The 21,491-nt window shown below is 43.7% G+C and overlaps 1 protein-coding gene across 1 annotated transcript in view; it reads left to right on the forward strand.

Moving 5' to 3' along the window:
* The window catches only part of plxna2 (plexin A2), a 265,500-nt gene that overhangs the window by 92,694 nt on the left and 151,315 nt on the right, over positions 1 to 21,491 (forward strand). Inside the window, exon 4 of the mRNA XM_084720421.1 lies at positions 12,837 to 12,971. Within this exon, the coding sequence (XP_084576547.1) occupies positions 12,837 to 12,971 (135 nt within the window). The remainder of the gene's footprint in view (positions 1 to 12,836; positions 12,972 to 21,491) is intronic.

Below are 21,491 nucleotides of genomic sequence, written 5' to 3' on the forward strand. Positions count from 1 at the left end.
CCCTGTTTCAGGTTTAGAACTCAGTCTGGACTGATACAGAAACAGAGACTTTCAGAAACAATGATGTGGACACCCACGTGCGCTTGCTGATTGAGTTTTATCAGTCACAACATGTCATTCCCTGATTTGTCACACCACGAGCTTACAGACACTGTGGAATGTGGACGTCAGCCGAGTCAACCGCCACGGCCACCGCTGTCAGACTAAGGGGTCTGAATCCAGCAGTTGTGAGCCACTGACAGCTGCATGTACACACCACAACAACATGGCTAATGAAGCTAACAGCTACTTACAAAATTAGCATGCTTGTTGTGTTTCCTGAGTGACTCTGGAAAACTGCTGATGCATCTGGACTGTCCCAACAAGTTGTTTCGGTCATAAATGTGCACGTATGTAAGTATAGGATTCATTTTGATGCACCGGTGTTTGAAAGTTTGCCACTATATGTTAGCTGCTAGCTTTGGTTAACTTGCTGTTAGCATGTTCAGCCACAGTTATCAGACACAAACAACGACACTGAAAATACAATGATGGAAGAGAAAGACAAAAAAACCACAATGTCATTGCTAATTTTTAGTAAAAATAGCATTAAATCATGAGAATTATGTGAAGTGCAGTCGTATCTCCCTGTTTCATCATTTTTGTCCTCTTATCCTGGTATCTGACTGTTTCCACCTGCGTGTGCACGCCTTGTGTGCATGAATGGTCATGTGATATGTGTTTTCAGCAACTAATTCCCCTGTTGATTGAATGGAAAGTGTGAGCACGGTTTATTAAACATCATCAGTGTGTAATGAAGTAAATTATGTATTGTGAACATATTGCACATTATGCTACAAAACATGACAAATTACTAAATGCTTCAACTTTTCAGATGAAGCAGGATCACAGAACCTGCAGGTAAACAACATTGTTTAGGAGCCGCCATGGAATGTGGCTATTCTACGTTAGCAGTGCAGCGCCAGCAGCTTGCAATTATTTTAATTTTCTAGATCAAAATAACAAACCGTGCTTGTTTTACAACACAGAGATTATTCCTAAAATGGTGCGAAAAAAGTTCGTTTCCATTTTAAAACACTTTTTTAAAATGGAAACATATTAGTGTGGATGCAGTGTTCGGAGTGGCCGCAGTGCTGACTCCTTTTTCTCACCTCCCCTTTACACTTTGACAATTTTCATTCCCACTCTTCAACACATGTCGTCATCGTCCTCTCTCTCTCTCTCTCTGTTAGGACTCTTTGCTCCTCTATCTGTATCCTTCTGTTGGGTCAGCCAACAAAGGAAAAGTTATTGTGGTGTCAGCTGTTTAGTTTGTATATACAAACCGTTTTCTCTCAGTGTTCGAGTGCCGTTTGAGTAGAAACAGCGGCTGCTCCGCACTGGTGAACCCCGTTTTCGAGGGCTAAGCAGAAAATCCCTCCCACCGCATCCATCCGCTTCTGCTCTCTCTGAACCTTCTTGGCCTGCATCCATCACCAGCACGCTGGCCCCTGTTCAGTGTTTTAATGTGGAGCTAAATATAGGCCTCGCATTGTGCTGCTGTGCTTAATATGTGTGTTTGGGCTGATTAGAGTTGAGCCCTGATCTCATCCTACCGCAGACCCCTAATGCATGCCGCGGTCTCTGGTTTCTATTTGGACTCGGGGGCAAACAGGGGAAAGTGCTGATATAATCATGTTTAGGGTTCTGAGTTATGTGACCGAGAGAGATGGCAATATTACAGAGCTAAAATGGAATTGAATGAGTCTTGGATGGAGCTATTATAGGGACGGCTGTTGTAAGATTGGTTGTTAAGACTCGCTGGGAAAGAGTTTAATAGGATGTTTGCTTTCGATATTCACTGACAGTCAGCGTTGATAAAAAACATTGGTCATTCAAATGGTTATCATGCGTGATTTGTTGGCTATAGTCTTCTGTATTTTCTGTCCAGTCAGATGAGGAAAGATGTTGTAGAGGAGAGTGTTTGTACATGAAGTGGAGAGGCAAATCAATAGGCTTTATTGCGCCTGGCCAAAAATATGAAGTAATTGCCCTTTGTATTGACTCAGGACTCAGGTCATTTTAGGAGATATTATGCCACCATGTCAGTAGTTTAGGGAGAGAATTACACTTGTGTGAACACTAGGGCTGTACCCTGCATGAGTCTTATAAGTTAGCCTACCTCACATTTTAATGTCTTTCTTCATCACCTGTGCTGTGCAAACATCAGAGTTCTTCCTCCCAGCCAGGGAAAGTAGTAGTTCAGGTAGCTATGAACTTTTCTTCACCCATTATGGTGCATTGTCTTGAGGTGCATGTCTCCTATGATAGTACAGGACTGACATGAGTACAGCCTCTTATCACTCATAAAGTCCTGCTTGGCGCAGTATTGTTACAGAAAACTGTAGGATCAATGTGTAAAGCAGTGAAGTTTAGGGATACATCAATACCGATATCAGTATCAGGTGTCAGTCAGTACTGTGCTCATGTGCTTGTAGACAAAAAATTACTCTCATACCATGACATCAGACACCACTTTACAAAAAGTAGTTCCTTCAACTCAAGCAGTTTGATAAAACATCTGAACAACCAACACAAGGCAGAGCTGAAGGAGCCCCTCATCTGTGCTCTGTTTCTATCACCCATCACAGTCAGTAATGCACACTGACAGACAAAAAAAGAAAGAAAATAAAAAACAACTGCTTGACCTGAAGAGTCTCAGTCAACTGAAGGGTCTCCGACTGATGAGTCATCCCATTTACTTGCAGTGGACTCCCTGTCTCAACCACCAGCAAGTCAGACACGTTGTTTTATGTGTAAACTGTACATTTAATGCCACTAGACAACTTCACAGCTAAGCTTTAGTCCCTCTGCTCTGATCGCCAACATCTGTCTGCTCTGCAGCCATCAGTGCTCTCTTTTTCTCATCCACACCCTCTGTGACACACTGCAGTGCTTATGCATCATATTGATTGATGGAAAATAAATCAGGAATATTCAATCATATTGAGGGAAAACTGCATCCTGCACAGAAAGTTTGGCCTCTCATTTGCAGCTGGATGTTTCAGTGTGCTGCCGTCACACGAGCATGATGCATGTTACATTTGCAGTCTAGACAGGGGGTTAGTTTCTTGCCCCTCCATCTGTATGTAGCCTGTTTCGCCTTTTTCTCTCTTTCCTCCAATCTCTGCATCTGTCCACTTTCCTTTCCTCTCCCTTCTTCGCTCTCTTCCTGTCTCCCCACATGTTCCTCTCCTCCATCACCGCAAAGCGGCCTCTCCGGCCTCTGTCTGTCCAATGGGAAGTGACACATAGTGCATATAGGCAAGCAGGCTAACATACGCCTTATGGGAGCTTATATTGTACAACAGGAACAGGAACAAAAGAGACGGCGTGCTGGGCTGGTGGGAGCCATCACACACACACACACATATATACACACAGCACATTTCTACATGCCGCTCGCTACTGACACCAGAATTCTTCAGCCTGACACTGGTGATGGATTAGATGCGTTATCGAGGCGGAGAGAGGCTCCATGTTTTCTCCCAGTGCGCGGAGAAAGAAAGTGAGAGAAAGAAGGAGAGAGAGACACACACACACACACACACACGCGCGCGCAGCTGAATAGCCCGAACCCATTCCACCTGAAGTAAAGAAATACAATAGCAGTCTGCTACATTTCAAGCCGGGTTTCCAGGACAGACATGCGAATAGATAGAGATAGTGAGCATGGTTTGTACACAGTGTTCTGCCAAATGTCGAATACAGCCAGTTGATTTCTATCTATGTTCATGTGTGTGTGTATGAGGATGCTCATTTATTTTCCTGCATGAGCCGTGCAGTTGTGTGTATGGCCGTATATTCATGTGTTCTTGTTAAACAGAGGACGGATGGATTTGTGTGTCTCACTGGTATCTGGCTCGTGGTGTGTTGGTGATAAACCCGCCCCCCCACCCCGAGGGTGATTCACACCACCAGTCCACTCACCATGATGCAGCCACCGCTCACACCCAAAGGGACTGACTTCATCCTGGGCTGGACATTATACATCCATCTCCAGGGGGATGGACACAGGATCTGTCAGTACGCACTCATACCCTGGTGTCACCCCTCCCTCACACTGCCATGTAACATGCAGTACTCACGCTCACATGCATGTACACAAACACTGTAATCCTGACTGTTTGCACAAAGGCTCAGAAGCAAGACGGATGTATGGGTTTTCTTTGGGTGCAGGGTAGCTTGGCAACTTGGACCCTATTTTCCCATATTTTTGTTTCTAAGTGACTAATTTTTTAAACTTGTCCAGTTTTGATGTAGAGCGCTGCAGCCAACATAAGCAAAACTAAGCTACAATGCAATCAGCTGCTTGTTTTTGCCACTGAGGGGCTCAGATTGTTGAATGGTGTCTCACAACATTATTGAAAAGATCCCTACAAATGTGGAAAGATACGTTTCGTTTATCCAGAAATTTTAACATTGCTATCGTCATCTTCTTTTCATTTAAATTTGACAGGTGCAAAATAAAATGTCTTTTCACTGCTCCAGCAATCACCAGCTCTGGATGTTTGGTCAAAATGAGCCATTTATTCACAGTGTTAGATGTGAAATTATCGGGAGAGGAGCAAGGGGGAGGTGAAACGGCGCGTAGAGCCAGAATATTTTCACATCTACCTCCGTGAATTAAGGGTTTATTTCAATCAGACAACCGGAGTCAGTGATGGAGTGGAAAGATGAGCCGAAAAGTTTTATTTTTTCTGTCAAGTTTAATTGAAGGTGACAGTGACAATGTTAAAATGACCATTTTGTAAAGGAAATCTGGTTACACAGCTGTCTCTGGTTAAACAAAACCTTTCTAACTCCTTTAAAAAAGCTCCATCTCCACAGCAATCCTTTCCATGATGTTGTCAGACACTTATAATAACAGTTTGAGCCCACCAGTATCAAAAACAAGGACTCTTAGTGGACATATTTTGACACCCCACAGAGGGATTATGTTGTAGTTTAGTTTTGCTTCTGCCAGCTGCAGCACACACCCTCATTACTGGACCAATTTCAAAAATTGTTGTCCTCAGTAGTCACTTAGACAAGGGAACACGGGACATGGGAAAATAGGGTCCAGGTTGAAAAGTACTAAAGTTGCCCAGTCTTAAAGACCGGTGAATGTTTAATACAGCGGGGTTAAAAGCAAGGACAAATTATTGTACAAGTATGTGGGAAAGTCATTTTCTTGCTCAAAGTTGTGCTTGCTATGCAAAACCGATGTGCTGAGAGCACCAGCTGTCTCAAAAGCCTTTCAAATCATGGATGCCTCCTGACAAGCTTCACTGGCTCTTAAAATGCTGTCAGCAGTCTGTCACCTGTCATCTGGGCCAAGGTAGCGACCAATCTCACCATCAAATTCGAGGCCATTTACCGAGGCTAAGATTGGTCCCATCAGACGTATTGGATTTGATCGGATAAGGTTTATCATGGTCATTGTCAGATCCCTCCTGACCTGTGTGTCTTTTTCAGTCGGCACGACCCGACTTGACTGCAAAACTCCCCCCTTTTTCCCTCAGCGGAGCCTCCTCGGTCGGCATCTCTGTAAAGGGTCACTGCATTGAGACACAGCGAGAGAGAGCGTGTGTGTGTGTGTGGTGCTTTCACAGAATCTAATCCAGTGTGTGGGATCAGCCAGATAAAGGCAATGCCTATCACTTCAACATCCAACACTGTTGAACTGGATTAGTGTAGATGCAGGAGATAGCTGCCACATAGGTTACTTAGGGAGTTCAACTTTCACTCTCCTCTCCCTTTCACTCTCTCTCGGTGCACAATGTGTTACTGAATTTCAGCCATAAAAGCACAATCTCAAAAAATCTCCCTAAAATCAACTCCCATTATGCTATTCTGGTACAGGGTGTAGGCGGAAAACCTACAATTTGACTTAATCCTATCCTGGTGCAAGGTGTTAGTGTGCTGCACGCCGTGGTTTGGTAAAAGGTTCCCGTGCGTGGGTTAAAATCTGCTCTGCAAGCTGAAATATGGTGGTGAAATAATGTACACCCTCACATGGAGCTGTATTGGTGTTGGCAGCCACCTGTAAACATGTGCATCCTGTTTCAGAAATGTTAACCTCCCCTCAAGGCAAAAGGTTAGAAAATAGCCTTTTTCCAAAATCTGAAAAGAAAGCAGCTCTCAGGTAATAGTTAGCAGCTGTGGCCATTAGAGGAGAAACATTCTTCAAAAATTGAGTGGCTAATGTTGAACAAACATTTGAAGTCAAGCTGTGAAACACAGGGCGAATCAGTAAATCAACAAATGCGTTTATGTTCCAATGTTTTCCTTTCAAAACTAAATTTAACCGCTGTCATTTTATGTCTCGCTTGCTTCGCATGCAGTGTAGGATTGTGCGATTTGGAGACCTTTCATTCCGGTGTTCTGTCTATATGTTGCATGAGGAAACCTGTAGTTTTGGCTTTTCCCTTCCCCTCTATCTCCGAACGGCAGCATCCACAATGCACCGCAAACACGCATTTGATGCACTTTTACCCTGGATTTATTCAGCACTTTTCGCTCAGCAAATTGCTTCACACAGACTCACACGGTCGGGGATCCAGTGTCTGGCACCGTGTTCAAAACCAGCGAGACCAAGGGAAAGAGGGAGAGAGAGACAGAGAAAGAGGGAGAAGGGCAATTTGAATTGGAGTTTGGTCAATCTTCAAACGTTTTTCCAGGGTGCTTACATGGTCTGATCAAAAGCACCCCACTGGCACGGGCCCTTGTAGCCACAAGGGGAGGCCTCTGATGCCGCTGCCATGGCTTCCCCGCTGGCCAAACCCCCCACTTCCCGCCCGCTTATGTCTGACTAGGTGCTGTGACATAAAGTTAACACACATAAGCAAAAGTTGCTTTTTAAATCCTTTTTTTTTTCTGGGATGTGGCAGCTTGGGAACTTTGCCCCCTCTCATGAAAAGTGAAATATTACAAGGAGGCTCCTTCTGGCATGAATATCACTTAAAAACCTCTTCCACCCCCCTCCTCCCTGCCATACACTTATATTTGTCATTTTTACAGAGGGACGGGGAGAGATAACAGGTCGACAGTAAATGCCAAGTGGAAGTGGGTTAGTCCAGCACTGTGTCAAGTTTTTCTAGTCACAAATCTGTGAAAAATTGAGTGTTTTGTTAAAGCACCTATTCACATTTTGAGTGTATAAGGGCTTAGAACATTATGATGGAAGTATATGATGGCCGTTCCCATGCTCTTATAAGTTGTTGCAGTAATTTGTGGGTTGATATGACACAATTTAACAATTTTTGTCCACTCGAAAATTGATAAAAATGGTCAAAAGTCCCTCCAAAATACCACATTTAGACACCGAGATCTGGTCTCACTATAATTTAAATGGCTACTATGAGGATTAACATCATCACACATGAATACAGTATGGTTCACTGAATCCAGAAGAGTCTCAGCTTTCCAGTAATATCCAATTTATCCCAGTCCAATACTGTTAAGGTTTTGCAGAAATATAAAATAGCATATGTGAAAATCATGCATTTTTTTACTGCATGCATCCTGTGGTCATATAGTTTGATATGATACCAGTGTCTTCTCTTGAGATTTAAAACCTGCCACAGCCTCTAACAGAGACGTCCCTGCAGAGTTTAAGGGATTAAAAGTGTCAGAATTTGAAATTGTGTTTTCAGTAACAAAAATTTAAGGAGAAGACCTTTGCACACCTTTAGATAGACGCGTGTGTAGTAGAAGAGTCAGCAACGCCAAAGAAAAAGACTTGCAATCCAAGATCTTATTAACAGTATTCAGGTGTAATGACCTTCATCAGGTTAATTTCACAAGGCAGTGAAGAAGCTATTTTAATAGTTAGGGTGATCCACATTCATACTACTGACACTACACAATTAGATCATTCATAGAAACATGCAGAAGGTTGCAGAAGGAGTTTTTTTTTTTTTTTTTTTGCTTTGTAATACAACAATTTTTAAAATTCTAATACTATTCAAGTTAAGGGAAATATTTTGAAATGTACACATATTCCAGAATTAAAAATGGATCTTTGGTTTAACACACAAATGACAGACATGACAAGAAATACTGTGCATAAATGTGCACACTGGATAACCACTTCGTCACAGGTAGCATTTAAAAAATGGTGACTCACACGTTACAGTGAAGCTCTGTAGTTAATGAAATGTAGTACAAAGTTATTTAAAAGTGGTGAAAGTGGTTAGGATTTTGAAAACTAAATATGGAAACTCAGCGTGTGCTCCAGGATTTTTAACTAGCTGATTAAGAAGTCCTCCTACTCAGTGACGCCTGGGGACATTTATTTCTGTCTTCAGTTCTCTGGGCGTCTTTCACAACGGTGCCGTCTGAATGTTTTCAGGATGTTGTGATGTCTGAACATCTTTTTTGGACATTCAGGACGGCTCTGTTTTGTGTTTTCGCAAATATTAACCACTCAGGCCATGCCGCCCCCGGGGTACACGGAGAACGTTTTTCAACACTCTTATCCATCTTCACCTTTTTTCCCCTCCTTCCTCGCTTTGCTCAGTTGCAGCTCCCAGACGCCGGTGATAGAGAGCGGCTGGCTAATGGCCGTGGTGTTGAAATGGGGGGACCGTGTTAGGCCGGGCCACACCGAGGGCAGCTCTCTGGGGTACCGGGGCTTGTTCCCGGTGATGGGTCCTCCTGAAATAGACGGGTGGGGATATTGTCAGAGGGGCTTGGGGGTATGAATCCAACCTGTTAGCAGCCTTCTCACCCAGCCTGATAAATAATGCAGGGTCAAATGGGGCAGAGAGGGGATAGGTTTAAGTACCTGAGAGAGCAGGCAAAAGTAAAGTGATGCTCAGGAAATGAATGTTTGGGGCCTGAGAGCCGCTTACTCAGGTGGTAGAGATGGTAGTCTGTGTGGGAGTGAGTGAGTGAGTGAGTGAGTGAGTGTGGTCAACAGATGGAGTTTTTGACAGAATTATTTTTGGACCAGTGAGCACCAGTTTCTCCGTTCACTTGCCCAGGGTTTTCATTTTCCCTCTTCTGTTTTTTCTGTGGGGGGTGGCGAGGCCGCCCTGCGAACTAGTAACATATTTAACTAACCCACCTCGCGCACATGCACACATTTCCTCACCCCCTTACAATGTTGTGGGTGTGTGTTTGTGTCTGTGTATGTGCGAATGCAACACACTTTGCAGGATTTACAGCTACTGTAGAAAAGCCGCTTCTTGATGTGAAAAGCAGCTGGATGATGTGGGTGTGTTTGTGTGCGTGTGTGTGTGTGTGTATACACGGTGGGATAGTGGGAATGCTTCTGGAGAGACTGTGTGTCGGTTATGTTGATTCCATTAACCTGAGACACTGGAAAAAAACAAACACTCGCACAGAAGAAGCCGACTGAGAAACACACGATACTGGTGACTAGAAAGAGCCAAGGTCACTCGTTGTTTATCTGTTTGTACACACCTCTGCACTCCAGATTAAATGTGTTTGCTTAACCGGACAGTTAAAGTGTTTAGTAATTGCTTGTAAAGTGTACTGTGGCTCTGATGAGTCCACATTTCAAATTGTTTTTGGAAATCATGGACGTTGTGTCCTCCAGGCCAAAGAGAAGAAGGACAATCCACATTGTTTACAGCGCGAGGCCCCATTAATGCTGAAAGGTGCATGGAGCAACATATGCTGCCATCCAGACGACATCAGGGATGTCCCTACTTATTTCAGCAAGACACAGTCTGCATGTATTATAAAAATGTGATTTTGTAGTAGAAGATTGTGGGTACTAGACTGGCCTTCCTGCAGTCCGGACCTCTCCCCCATTGAAAGAGAAGAAGGTACCAAATGAAGTAATCCATGAGTATTGGTATCACTTTAACAGTACTGGTACCCAATACCCAGCCCTAGATTACGCTGCTAAACATTTGCAAACCCTTAATATAAAATAACATCTGTCTGTAAAGTGAATTGTAGTTTGTGTACAAAAAAACTTATTAAACTTTTTAAAAAAAGGAATAAAAGTGTATGAAATGCTGCCTGTACAACTAAAAAACAAAACAATCTGCATTATGCTCTGTAAAAAAACAAACAAACAAACAAAAACTTTTTTCATATCATATCCTATTTGGCTGCAGTTGCTCGGCCTGGTTTGTTGCTGTTGTAGTGTGTAAGGAAGTGTGATACCTCTGTCTGGAGAGCAGAGGTTTTGTTCTGGACACACTCTGAGACAGCTGTGTGTCTGAGCGCGTGTTTTCTGGCCAAATGTGAATTTTAGAGGCCCCTGGACAGTGGTGAGAGACGGCGCGATAGAGATCTGATTCAGATGAACTGCAGGCGTGCAGGGTGGGGGGAAGGTCGGGTTATCTTGTGATCCCTAGCGGCTGCATGCTAGGACACATATCACAGCGTGACAGACCGGCTCCTACTGGGGTGCACACGCAGAATCTCACACACACATAAACAGTGACACAGTAGTGAACAGCGCCGGTCTGGCCGTGCGCCGACATGCTTTATGGATGAGCGTGTTTGCCGAGGTCTCCATCCGCACTGCAGTGTCAGTAACCAGATGAAGACTGGCACGGCCCCCACATCCTGCCTTTTTCTCCGCCTACATATGGTTTTCACATATGTCTTCTTTTTCGATGTTTGGATTAGCTTGCCAAGGTCAGACGTAGGTCAGCCGTGGAAGGCTCAACCACTTTGAGCCCTGGCCCTTAACTGTGCCGCCTGCTGTCGTGCACTCGGCTCACCCTCCAGCTTTAAAGGCAAAGCTCCGGGGGCTTTGTGCGGGCGTGCATCACGATTCTTTTACTTGACCATCCAGCAGTTTGACACACATTCATGCACACCCACATGCACACACACACAAAAGCCTGTGTGTGTGTGCACATTTGCTCGCATACCCTCCCAGTTGATCTCCTTTTGACAGACATATGACCTTGACTTTCCCCTCTGTGATGTGTTCGAGAGAGTCTGGCTGCTCTTTGCTGCTGTCACCATCTGAATAGACAGATAAATGTTTGGGTGGAGGAAGGCAGGCGGGGATGGACAGATGATAGAGCCATCAGCTTTCATGGGTGGAGGAGGGCCCGTTGACATGTGACATCACGGAGACGTGTCCCACGCCCAGCACCGGGGCACCCATGGCACCCCTGGAGATTTACTGTGCTGGCTGTATATCTGGCCCGCAGCATCTGATGAATAAAGGAGAAACAGGGCTGGCGGCGGCCCATTCGGGTCACGGAGGGTCACGTACCTCATATAAGTCATTAGAATGCTTTTCCACTGTTTTTGTAGTTAGGTGGTCTTGGCCTCAAGTTCAAAGCTTCTCTGTGGGGCTGCATCATTCATCAGGAGAAAGAGGAAAGGAAAACAGAGCTAAGGTTTCACAAAGGTCTAATAATATCAGCTAATAATTCTCAACAGTTGTCGTAACCTCATCTTACAGGAAATCACAGGGTGCTGACATTTACCTCATACCATGAAATAATGCTACACAATTTAAAAAGGAAGTATTTTAACGTCAATTAATCATCTCTCTGCTGTTTTTAATTGTTTAGTATTTCGCTGTCCAAACAGGCCACTAATGCAGTATCCCCACCTATATGAATCTCCAAGTAGCTCAATAATGTGAAGACTTTTATCTTACCCCGAAAAACCACTGAAAACTTGACATTTTTTTGTTTATAGCTAATGTTTGCTCATCTTATAAACAGTTTATCCTAACAGTTCATGATGGTGAAATAAGGCAAACAGGATCATCATTGAGGAGAGACTTCTATAAACATTGCTCAGCAAAATTTGCTCAAACTGCTTTCTCAACAACAGCAACAAAACAGTGGAGTACTTACCCTGACAAATATCAGAGAGTGTGTTAGTTTAAATCACTTTAAAACTAATGTTTAAAAATGGTTGAAAGACAAACGAGCATGTTGTCGTTAAGATCAGGTTTTGACTCTCTAAATGCGTACTGGTCTGTCCTACATGTGTATTTATGTGTGTAACATCAACTTAATTTTTATACAATATGTACGTTGTACAGCCAACATGCCCAGAGACAATAGATGGAAATCAGCATTGTGCTGCATCTATCATCAGCTGACAAAAAAACAACAACACATGAGAGCCAAGAGTTAAAATACTGTACAGGATATGTAGTATCCTAAATAAACACAATATAATTAAAAAAATAAATAAAACAGATAAAATTACAGCATTTTTAAAAGCAGTTACAGACTCACTCAGACTCGAAAGTTACCCCACAGAAGAAGAAGAGGCAGAAACTTTCTAACAACAAACATGGTTGCACCAGAGGAAGTTCTAATAATGTGAAAAAGGCAAAAACATTCCTCATGACATGTGGATGGAAGATTTTCTTTTTTCATTTCCCATATAGTTTTTATAGCTGGTTGTATCTTGCTTGAACTGTTGGCTGCACTGCTGCACTGCACCCACAACTACCGGTTTTGTTCATATAAGCTTCGTGAAATATATCACAAATATATGGACAAAATGAAACGCAGGGTACAGACAGGCTCTGTCTGTACCTGTGTGCATTACACAACATCCACTTTCAAAGTGTGGCTGCAGCTTTTCCATTTACAGTATAACATCCTCATAATCCAAAATAGCTAAAAATATTGACTTGACAATTTTTCTTTTTCTCATGTGAAAAAGGGAGCAATTCTTATTTCTGTGCAGAAAACCAGGTTTTGTCAATGATAGATTGTTTTGCAAATATTATTTGACCCATGTCTTGTCATCCCTGTCAATCACTCTTCGCCTGTTTTCCCGTTCCTGCTGTCATACTGGTATAAATAGAAATCATTGACCTGTTTGTGTTCTGTGTTTCTCAGATCCGTGTCGACGGGCCTCCTCACGGTGGCGTCCAGTACGAGACGATGTCGGTCATCAAGGACGGCAGCCCCGTCCTGCGAGACATGGCCTTCTCCCTCGACCGCAACTACCTCTACGTCATGTCTGAGAGACAGGTAGGTGTTGGACAGACGCATGCATTGCAAACCTGCGTTCCCTTGATACAAAAGTGCCCTCACGGAGGAGGATGGATGGCTTGAGTCTGTCTGCGTGTGTGTGTGTGCATATGTTTAAATGTCAGGGAAAATGGTGTGAATGCGTGTGTGTGTGTGTGTGTGTGTGTGTGTGTGTGTGCGCGCTCTAGCAGGGCCCGAGATGGCCCACCTCTCAACATCACCAGCACCACCACCCGCTGTGAGCTATAAATAACCTGGGTGGCACAGCGGGGGACGTTGTGACAGCGTTTGATAATGAAGGAGAACAATGAGGGCAGGGAGAAAAGAAAGAAATAGAGAGACAAGGAAAAGACAAGGTAGAATGAGAGAGAGAAAGAGAAAGATGAAGGGCACTTGCCGGCTGGCTGGCTGGCTGGCTGGCCGGCTGAGGCAGAGGATGTGCCTAAGAGTGATGAGGGAAAGAGGGACAGCTGGAGGAGCGTACGACTTAGACAGAGTAAAGAGAGACACAGAGAGAAAAAAGAGAGACAGAGTGCAAGGTCATCCTTTCACACTTCTAATGAAGTGACACAGCATTGCGGGGTGGGTGGGAAGCAGCCGATAGCCATCAATGCAGCTGACATACTAAGTAGGCAGAGGAGGCGAGGGCAGGCGAGGGTGGAAGGGGGACACAAGGACACGGGAGCGAGGGCGAGGAGACGAGAGGAGAGGAAAACATCATAGGATTGAAAAGAGATGAAAAGAGGAGGAGAAGCGATGGGAGGAGAGGAGAGGAGAGGAGGAGCAGCTGCAGGGGAGCGTGGCAGCGCAGCAACCCAAGAGACAGACGACGTGCGAGGCTGTCAGTGTGAGGTGATAGATTGCCGTCCTCTTCTCCTTATCTCTGCTTTTAACACACTCAACAACTGGCTGGCCGGAGCTCACAGGTTAGGAGGCTGTGGAGGATGTGGTGTGAAGGAGTTATTTAGACAACAGTGTCTATTGCTGAGAGGGAGGAGGGGAGGAGACATCAGATTTACTGTAATGTTTTCGGGTTGTCGGTGCTGTCCTTCCGTCCTTCCATCCCTCCGTACATCCCATCCTCGAGAGCATGATGTCTCAAGAACACCTTGAGGGAATTTCTTCAAATTTTGGTAAAGTTGTTCACTTGAACTCAAGAACAAACTGATTAGATTTTGTTGATCAAAGGTCACAGTGACCTCATGTTTGTTCCATTCTCGTGAACGCAATATCTCAGGAACGACTTGAAGGAATTTCGTTACATGCGACACAAACTTCCACATGGACACAAGAATGCTCTGATTAGATTTTAGTGTTTAAAAGTGAAACGTCAAGGTCACTGTGAACTTGAGTTGGTATGAGTCTCATGAACACGATATCTCAAAAAGGCCTGGAGGGAGTTTCCTCACATTTTGCACAAATGTCCATTTGGATTCAAGGCTGGACTGATCAGATTTTGGTTGTCAAATTTCAAAGTTCAAGGTCACTGTGACTCCACAAAACATCTTTTTGGCTATAACTCAATAATTCATATTGTAGCTGTCCAGTGAAAGGCACGCATCTCCAAAATGTCAACTTTTTTCTGGCGCTCAGACAAACAGCTATGTTTTCAGCTTGTTTGGCCCTAGAAATGGGAAAAGTCACTGTGAAATTGTAATATTCAGCCCTGTGTCCTCTGTCCTCAGTCCTCTGTCTTCCTCTATAAAAATGGTCTCTGAGCAAAGACAGCATGTTTCCTCGCTGGAAATAATTCACTGGAGTCATTCATGTCAATGTAGTAATAACTTGCAGTTTGCCATAAAATACACCATAGTTTTTCTTCAGCATCTGTTACTAACACCAAAAAAATATTGAAAAGCTCAATTTTAGTCAGACTCCACTCCATACTTCAACCAGTATTACTGCTGAGACTTTTAGCAAAACATATTACTGAAATGATATCTGAACAAATTATTAGAAAATCTCAAATCTTTATTTTATTAACATTTATCCACAAATATTTTTTTAAAGATATCTCCAGGATAAGTATTCAAATATTCAACATCCATGTACAAACACATGTATCTGACAGCGTGATGATGAGTCTGTAGTAAGCAACGACATAGATTCCACAAGTAAAGACGAGTTTGTACTGAGTCTAAAGTCTGTTTCCCATATTTACTGAAACCTTTATTCCCACTTATTCCACAGATGAAACGGGCTTTTGATGTTGAGTTCATAACTGCTAGTCATCTGAATGAGAAGTGATGTTGGTGAATGTTATTAGTATGCAGCGTGTAGACTCCTCTGTTTTGCTCTCCAGGGGTTGGGGAGGATCGAAGCAGACAGACACACGCACACGCGCACACACATAGTGAAACGCTTTCAACTACTTTGGGGATGTTGCCCTGCATGTTCAAGGATACGACTCAATAGTCACACCTGAGAGGAACTGGGCTGGGATTTAGTGCGGCCACACACTCGTTCAACCTTTTTCCATAAATTGGTAAATTCAACAGAAACTGTGTTTTTGATGTGTGATTCTTGACAGTTAAATCAACATTTAATTGACCCTTCCTGTGCCCTTGTTGTGTTGAGCAAGTTTGGTACCTGGTGGAGCCTCAGTCAACTTCCTGTACTTAGATATGCTATGTGCAAGGCTCATTTATGTTGAAAAGAAAAACTATTTTTTGAAGATGGTTAAAAGTTACTGCTGGGGAACCTGTAAAAGGGACATAGTTTTGGTCACATCTTCAAGCTGCAATTCATAACATTTTCAAATTAAAAAGTCTAAAAATGCCAGACATGCGTTATATATTTAGTTGAGTTTGTATACTTACATTATCCCAAATGTTTCCATCCATAATTTATTAAACAATGTGTTGCCTGCTAGCCATCGCTAGCTAGTTGCTAGTTGTTGTGTTATGCCAGACAGATTCTCATTTCAATGTAAGAGAGACCCGTAGCTGTAGAATATACTTATTGTGCATTTTACTCAGCTAATGTTAGCAAAATGCAAGCTAACTAGCTAGCTAATGATTGACATAGATTAGCTACTTTAGTAGGGTTGTGGTTAGCTAACTGGTGTTTTGCTGACATTAACTATCAAATGTAATTAGCCAGCTGACAATTTATGTAGATCAAGCTAGCTAGTTTTTTTTTTTTTTGCGCAAGCAGGAGTTGAACCGTTGGACGCTGCAGGAGGACTGACAGCCTCAGGACATGTGGCACATGCTCCACCAACCAAGCCATATGGTTGCCCTATCAAGCTAGGTAGTTAGCTAGCATTTTGCTATCATCTGCAAACTTAAGATGTATCTGTATGCCTCTTTTGCAGGTGTCTCAGCAACATCTTTTAACCCTTTCTAAAATTTGGTGTCTTTTTCAACAAAGACGACAGCTCATAAATAGAATATCTAAGTAGCTACAGTAAACAGAGGAAGCTGACTTAATTTCTGCCTGGTATAAAGCTTGGTCAACTGTAATTGAAGCACAGAGCGAAAAGAGATGGGTCTTAATTGATTGGTGAATTCAGGACATACAGTATGGGGGTACCACACTGTATTTTCAATAACGTACTAGCACTCTCCACTGTAAAATACATAGCAGCCAACTTCAAACCAACCCTTTTGCACCGGCATTCAGTAGAAAAGATCAATTTGACCTTTATCTCATCGTTAGCCTAAATGTCACCTCGAGCTGCGCTGGAAGTCAGACATCCAGGACATCACGAGATCCATCTTATGTCTGAGCTGCGCTTGTTCCCATGTGTCTGACTGATGCCGTTTGAGGCCAAGTGCATGGCGATGGGAGACCATATAAGAACAAAGGAGGGATGATATCAAACAGAAAGCAGGGCAGATTTGGCTCCAGTTGCATTTCCTACTCTGAATAACAAAGAGGCCCTCTGTGTTTGGCACAGTGGGAAAGAGAGAATACAGAGGGACTGAGGGAGAGACAGACAGACACTGAATGGGAGAGAGTAATATTTGCTCAGCGAGGCCATGCTCCACAATCTGGGCTCTCGCTCTCTCCAGTCCTCACACCTGTCTGTGTGTGTTGTGGCGAAGCTGAGAATCGTGGGATGTGCGAGGCCTTTGTAAACACAAACATGCAGACAGGCACCCACAGGGACACACACACACACACACACACACACACACACACACACACACACAAAGCACATGCTCCCTCGGTTGCCATTTGCATAGGTACCGACATAATGCACCGGCTCTCGCAATCACGTGTACACACGCACAAAAAAAAAAAAAAACTATAATTACAGACACATGCGAGCACCAGTCTCCCATTCTGTATTCAAATGGAATCTCCATAAGGCTTTCGGAGGCTTTTCATCTAGCCTTTTTCTCTCACCCGCATATATATAGATTACACCTACTGCATATGTATAGTCTCAGACTCTTGCACATTCACTGCCTACCCCAAGTTATCTACCAGTGTGCGAAAGAACTTTGTGCTCTCTCTCGTTTCTCATTTGTTTCTTTCTCACACTCCTCCCACACCAGACACCATCGTTCACTCACCCCCCAAAACATATTTAATAGCTCGCTGTTTCATATTCGATCCATGGTGCTGCCATGTTAAACTGTGCTTTTGTTTTGTAGATGTAATGACAATAGCATCCACCATATTAATGATGTGGTGAGATTGACCTAGTGCGAGGCAGCGCAGTGGAACTGATGAAAAGACCTGGCTCACTGACTTTCTCTTCTCCAGGAGCACTGTGAGTGTGCGTATGTGTGTGCGCGCCTTCCTGTAGGGTGCTGTATCATTACTGACAGTCCTGAAATACATAGCAGGAGGTTTTCATCTCAAGATTTATCTTCAGACATCTGTGTATGGTGCCTCTATTGAAAAACCTCAAAAAGGCGCTTGTGTTGCATCATCTCTGGATTTTCACAGGCCTCACACTTTGAGCTTTGTGTCTTCCAACTGTCCTTGTGCTTCCTGTGATTGCGCAGATCTATTGTATGGATTTCTGCCAGATCACATGTTTGAGTCATGTTGCGTGAGTTTGTGTGTGCGACTGCTTCTATTTTTAGACCAATAATCCAGCGATTTTGGTACTTGGCTGGGTAGCGACGCCGGCGGCAAACGCAGTGATGGAGAGAAAAAGGTCATAGCTGTTTGGGGAGATTCGGTTGAGCTGCCTCCTAGACACGTCCTCGACTTTTTTCCTCTCCTCTTTTTCTGTCTTTTCCTCTCATCTGTGTCATGTGAAATGCCCCCTGAAATGTCTTACATTCCTGAAATACCTCACTGCATTTAATATTGCATCAAACACAGTAGATTTCAAACTGAATAACACATCTTTCACTGCTGTAACAAAGCAGCCATGATGTGCACTACAGTACTACATAACATATGCCTAAGTATTACACAATAAAGAGCAGTGGGCTTTAATAGACTTGCGCAGTCTAGAGGTGTTACAATATACCAGAGTATTAAGAAATCCCAACAATATGATTTCCATAACCGTCAAAAATACAGGCGCTTCTCTTTCTAGTAAAATGATACAGTGAAGCTGTATTGAGGTGATGTAGTGTGCAGCATGTGCCAGCAGAGGTCAGTCTCTGTACTGGTAGACAAGGCAGCGCAGTAGAGAAACATGGCATCGGGGGATAGAGTTACAGGACTAACTAGTAAAAAAGAGAAATGCCTCTGCCACTGTTTGGCGTATTTTGGACTCAGTTCAGAAGATAAAGGTAAGCCAGCGAACAGCGCAAACTGTTGATTGGTCAGGGTAGCGTAGCATGTTGAGCGAGCGAGTGGCAGACTGATTACACAGTCTACGGTGTCAGTGCGTGCTGAGTGGAGGAAAAGGTGAGTAGTGAACTTGTCAGCCTGGCAGTAAATGTACAGTGTAGGTTTGGATAAAGGCTGCAGCTTCCCAAGACTGAAGCAAAGCGCCTGACTGTGTTTTGTTTCCTGACTCCAGAAATAGCCTGACTGTAACAATCAGCTCTGCCACTTAAAGGAAGTAGCCTGCTATCTCTAGAAGATGATTCAACTTTTTCTTATGGTCTAGTGTTTAAAAAAAGCAAACAGACATCTTAATAAATTCTAATATTTAATCGCAGTACTTGTAGAATTGTAATACCTTGCAATATATGATGGCCTGATAGCTCACCTGGTAGAGTGTACACCCCATGTATAGAGGTCAGGTCAGTTCTCTGCAGGGGCCATGGGTTCAACCCCCACCTACAGCCCTTTGCTGCATGTAATTCCCCTACTCTCTCCCCCTTTCCTGTCATATCTTCATCTGTCCTATACAATTAAAGGCATAAACCCCCCCAAAATATTTTTAAAAAAGAATTGCAATACATATCGAATCTGCACCAAAGTATTGAGCAGTTTTACACAAATACCGTAAACGCTGCTAAAATGTCAGTAAGATATGAAGGTGTGAAAAAATACATACCATCCAACCCCAGGGAGTAACCTTTATCTCTAAGTCCTGCTTTACATACAGCCAGATACACTGTGCCTACAGGAATACTCCAACAATGGCAGCAGAGGCTCTAATCAAACAGGTAGAAAGAGTATTCATGTGTGAATGGCAGCTGGAGCAGAGCTAAACCACTGGTGCTTTTGCCAGCTCATGCAAATTCAGTGCGTTGGATCTGCATGAGTGTTGGCCTCATCCCCACCAACTGGAGCCTGTGTCTTTCTGTCTCTCATTCATTACCCACCACTCCTATTTTTTTTTTTCACTCATTCTCATGTTTCTTTTTTTTTTCACGATGCCCGAGAATGCAAAGGGGCCTCATTTGTTTCTTTTAACACTGTGGCCAGCCCCACGTTTGTGTACGTGTGTGTGCGCTGCACTGCAGTTTGGGAGTTGGAGCCAACGGAGGGACGTACAAGCATGCCTGACACTGCAGCTCACATGAGGCCTTAAACAGCATTCGCTCTCTTTGTTGTCGGTTTATCAACACAATGCAGCGCACTGGGATAAATGGCGACAACTACTCCAGTATCGAATAGGGTCTTTTGGGGCCTGGATTATCAACATTTTTATGAGGCCTTTTCATTCCCTTTGTGGGGTATTGTGCTGTTATGGCCGCTGGCACCCAGCAGTAGGGCAAGCACTCATCACACACGGTTGAGAATCAGTGACTGCATTATGTCGGTTGCTTTGGTCAGCGGCCAGTACGCGGAGCCCGGGCTGTAATGTATTATTCATGGGGAACAATCAAGATTTAACATCTGAAAGGGTTTTGAAGTGATACCTGTGGCGTGGCCTTAGTTCTGCCTGAAAAGGTTTTTGAAAACACCTTAAAGAAAAAAAAAATACTCAGAGAAACCACTCACAAGAAAATAAAAGTGGTTACGTTTTATCATGTCTTAATTAAATCCCAAGAAAAGAGGCAGGTGTTGACTTTGTAATAGAGCTCAATGGTTTTTGTAATGTTTTATGGCTGTGGCTCACAAGAGTACATAATAGACCTTAACAGACTTAATAGTGTTCTCAGTGAAATAGTGGCCCTCTAATTGCCGGCGCTTTATAAGGATAAGTGTGAAATTCTCGCTAGCATGACCAACTGAGGGATACTGAGCTGGCTTGTAAAACAGACTCGTCTTTCATGGACAGACACACAGTCCTCCCCCTATAGAGGCGTTCAGCCATGTGCTGCTGTCACTCTCCAATACACTCTTGGCTCCTTAGCAAACATTAAACCCCCTCAGCCTCCAATCCTCGTACGCCGTCCTTCCTCCCGTACCCGGCTCCATGTATGGAACGGCAACATTACAGCTCACAGATTATCAGAAAAGAAAAGAAGACCTCTTTTTTCAAGCCTGGCAATTTCTTCCAGGTGCTCAGCTGTGAAATTTGAAATCCATGCATGGATTCTTTCTTCTTTTTTTAAACCTTTTTTTTTTTGTACGAGGCCTCCTCTCAACCTGTTCTCCCCCTGAGCACCCCCACCCTGCTTCCCCCCCCTAGAGTTTTCTGGTTATCCACCCTCCTTCTCCTTCTCCCCCCAAGAACCTTTGTTTGGCTGGTGTGGTTAGATTGGGAGGAAATGGGTTCAGTGGTTATCGAGACAGGAGGAAATAGGATTCATTCACACCTCATCCAGGCTTAGATTAGCTGACATGCGACTGGCTCATCATTATGCAGGACTTTGGTGTGTATGACACGCTGATTTCATGTGTTAATGGGCATGGAACACATGATGGCTTATAGCCAGGCGTTCCACTGTGCGCTGTAGGTGTTACAGCTTGTGTGGACTCAAAAAAAAAAAAAAAAAAAGGCAACAAGCAGCAGTGTTGGTGCAAAGCCTTTTGTTTCCCACTTTTAATGTTTACACCCTCCACAACAAGCAGATTGGACTGGCTTATGTCCAGGCCACTCATTCAAAGACTTGAGTATGTGTGCCTGTTTTTTTTCCCTCTTAAGCTGGGCATAAACTGTGCAACTTTAGAGATGTTGTTGTTTAATTCCAGCTCCTGCTATAAAAGGAAATCACCTACGATGTAAAGCCAAAGCTCAGGATTTATGTGTGCACACTGTAT

The sequence above is a fragment of the Lutjanus erythropterus genome, chromosome 6 (assembly GCF_056507025.1).
Source record: "Lutjanus erythropterus isolate fLutEry1 chromosome 6, fLutEry1.hap2, whole genome shotgun sequence".
Taxonomy (NCBI): Eukaryota; Metazoa; Chordata; class Actinopteri; order Lutjaniformes; family Lutjanidae; genus Lutjanus; species Lutjanus erythropterus.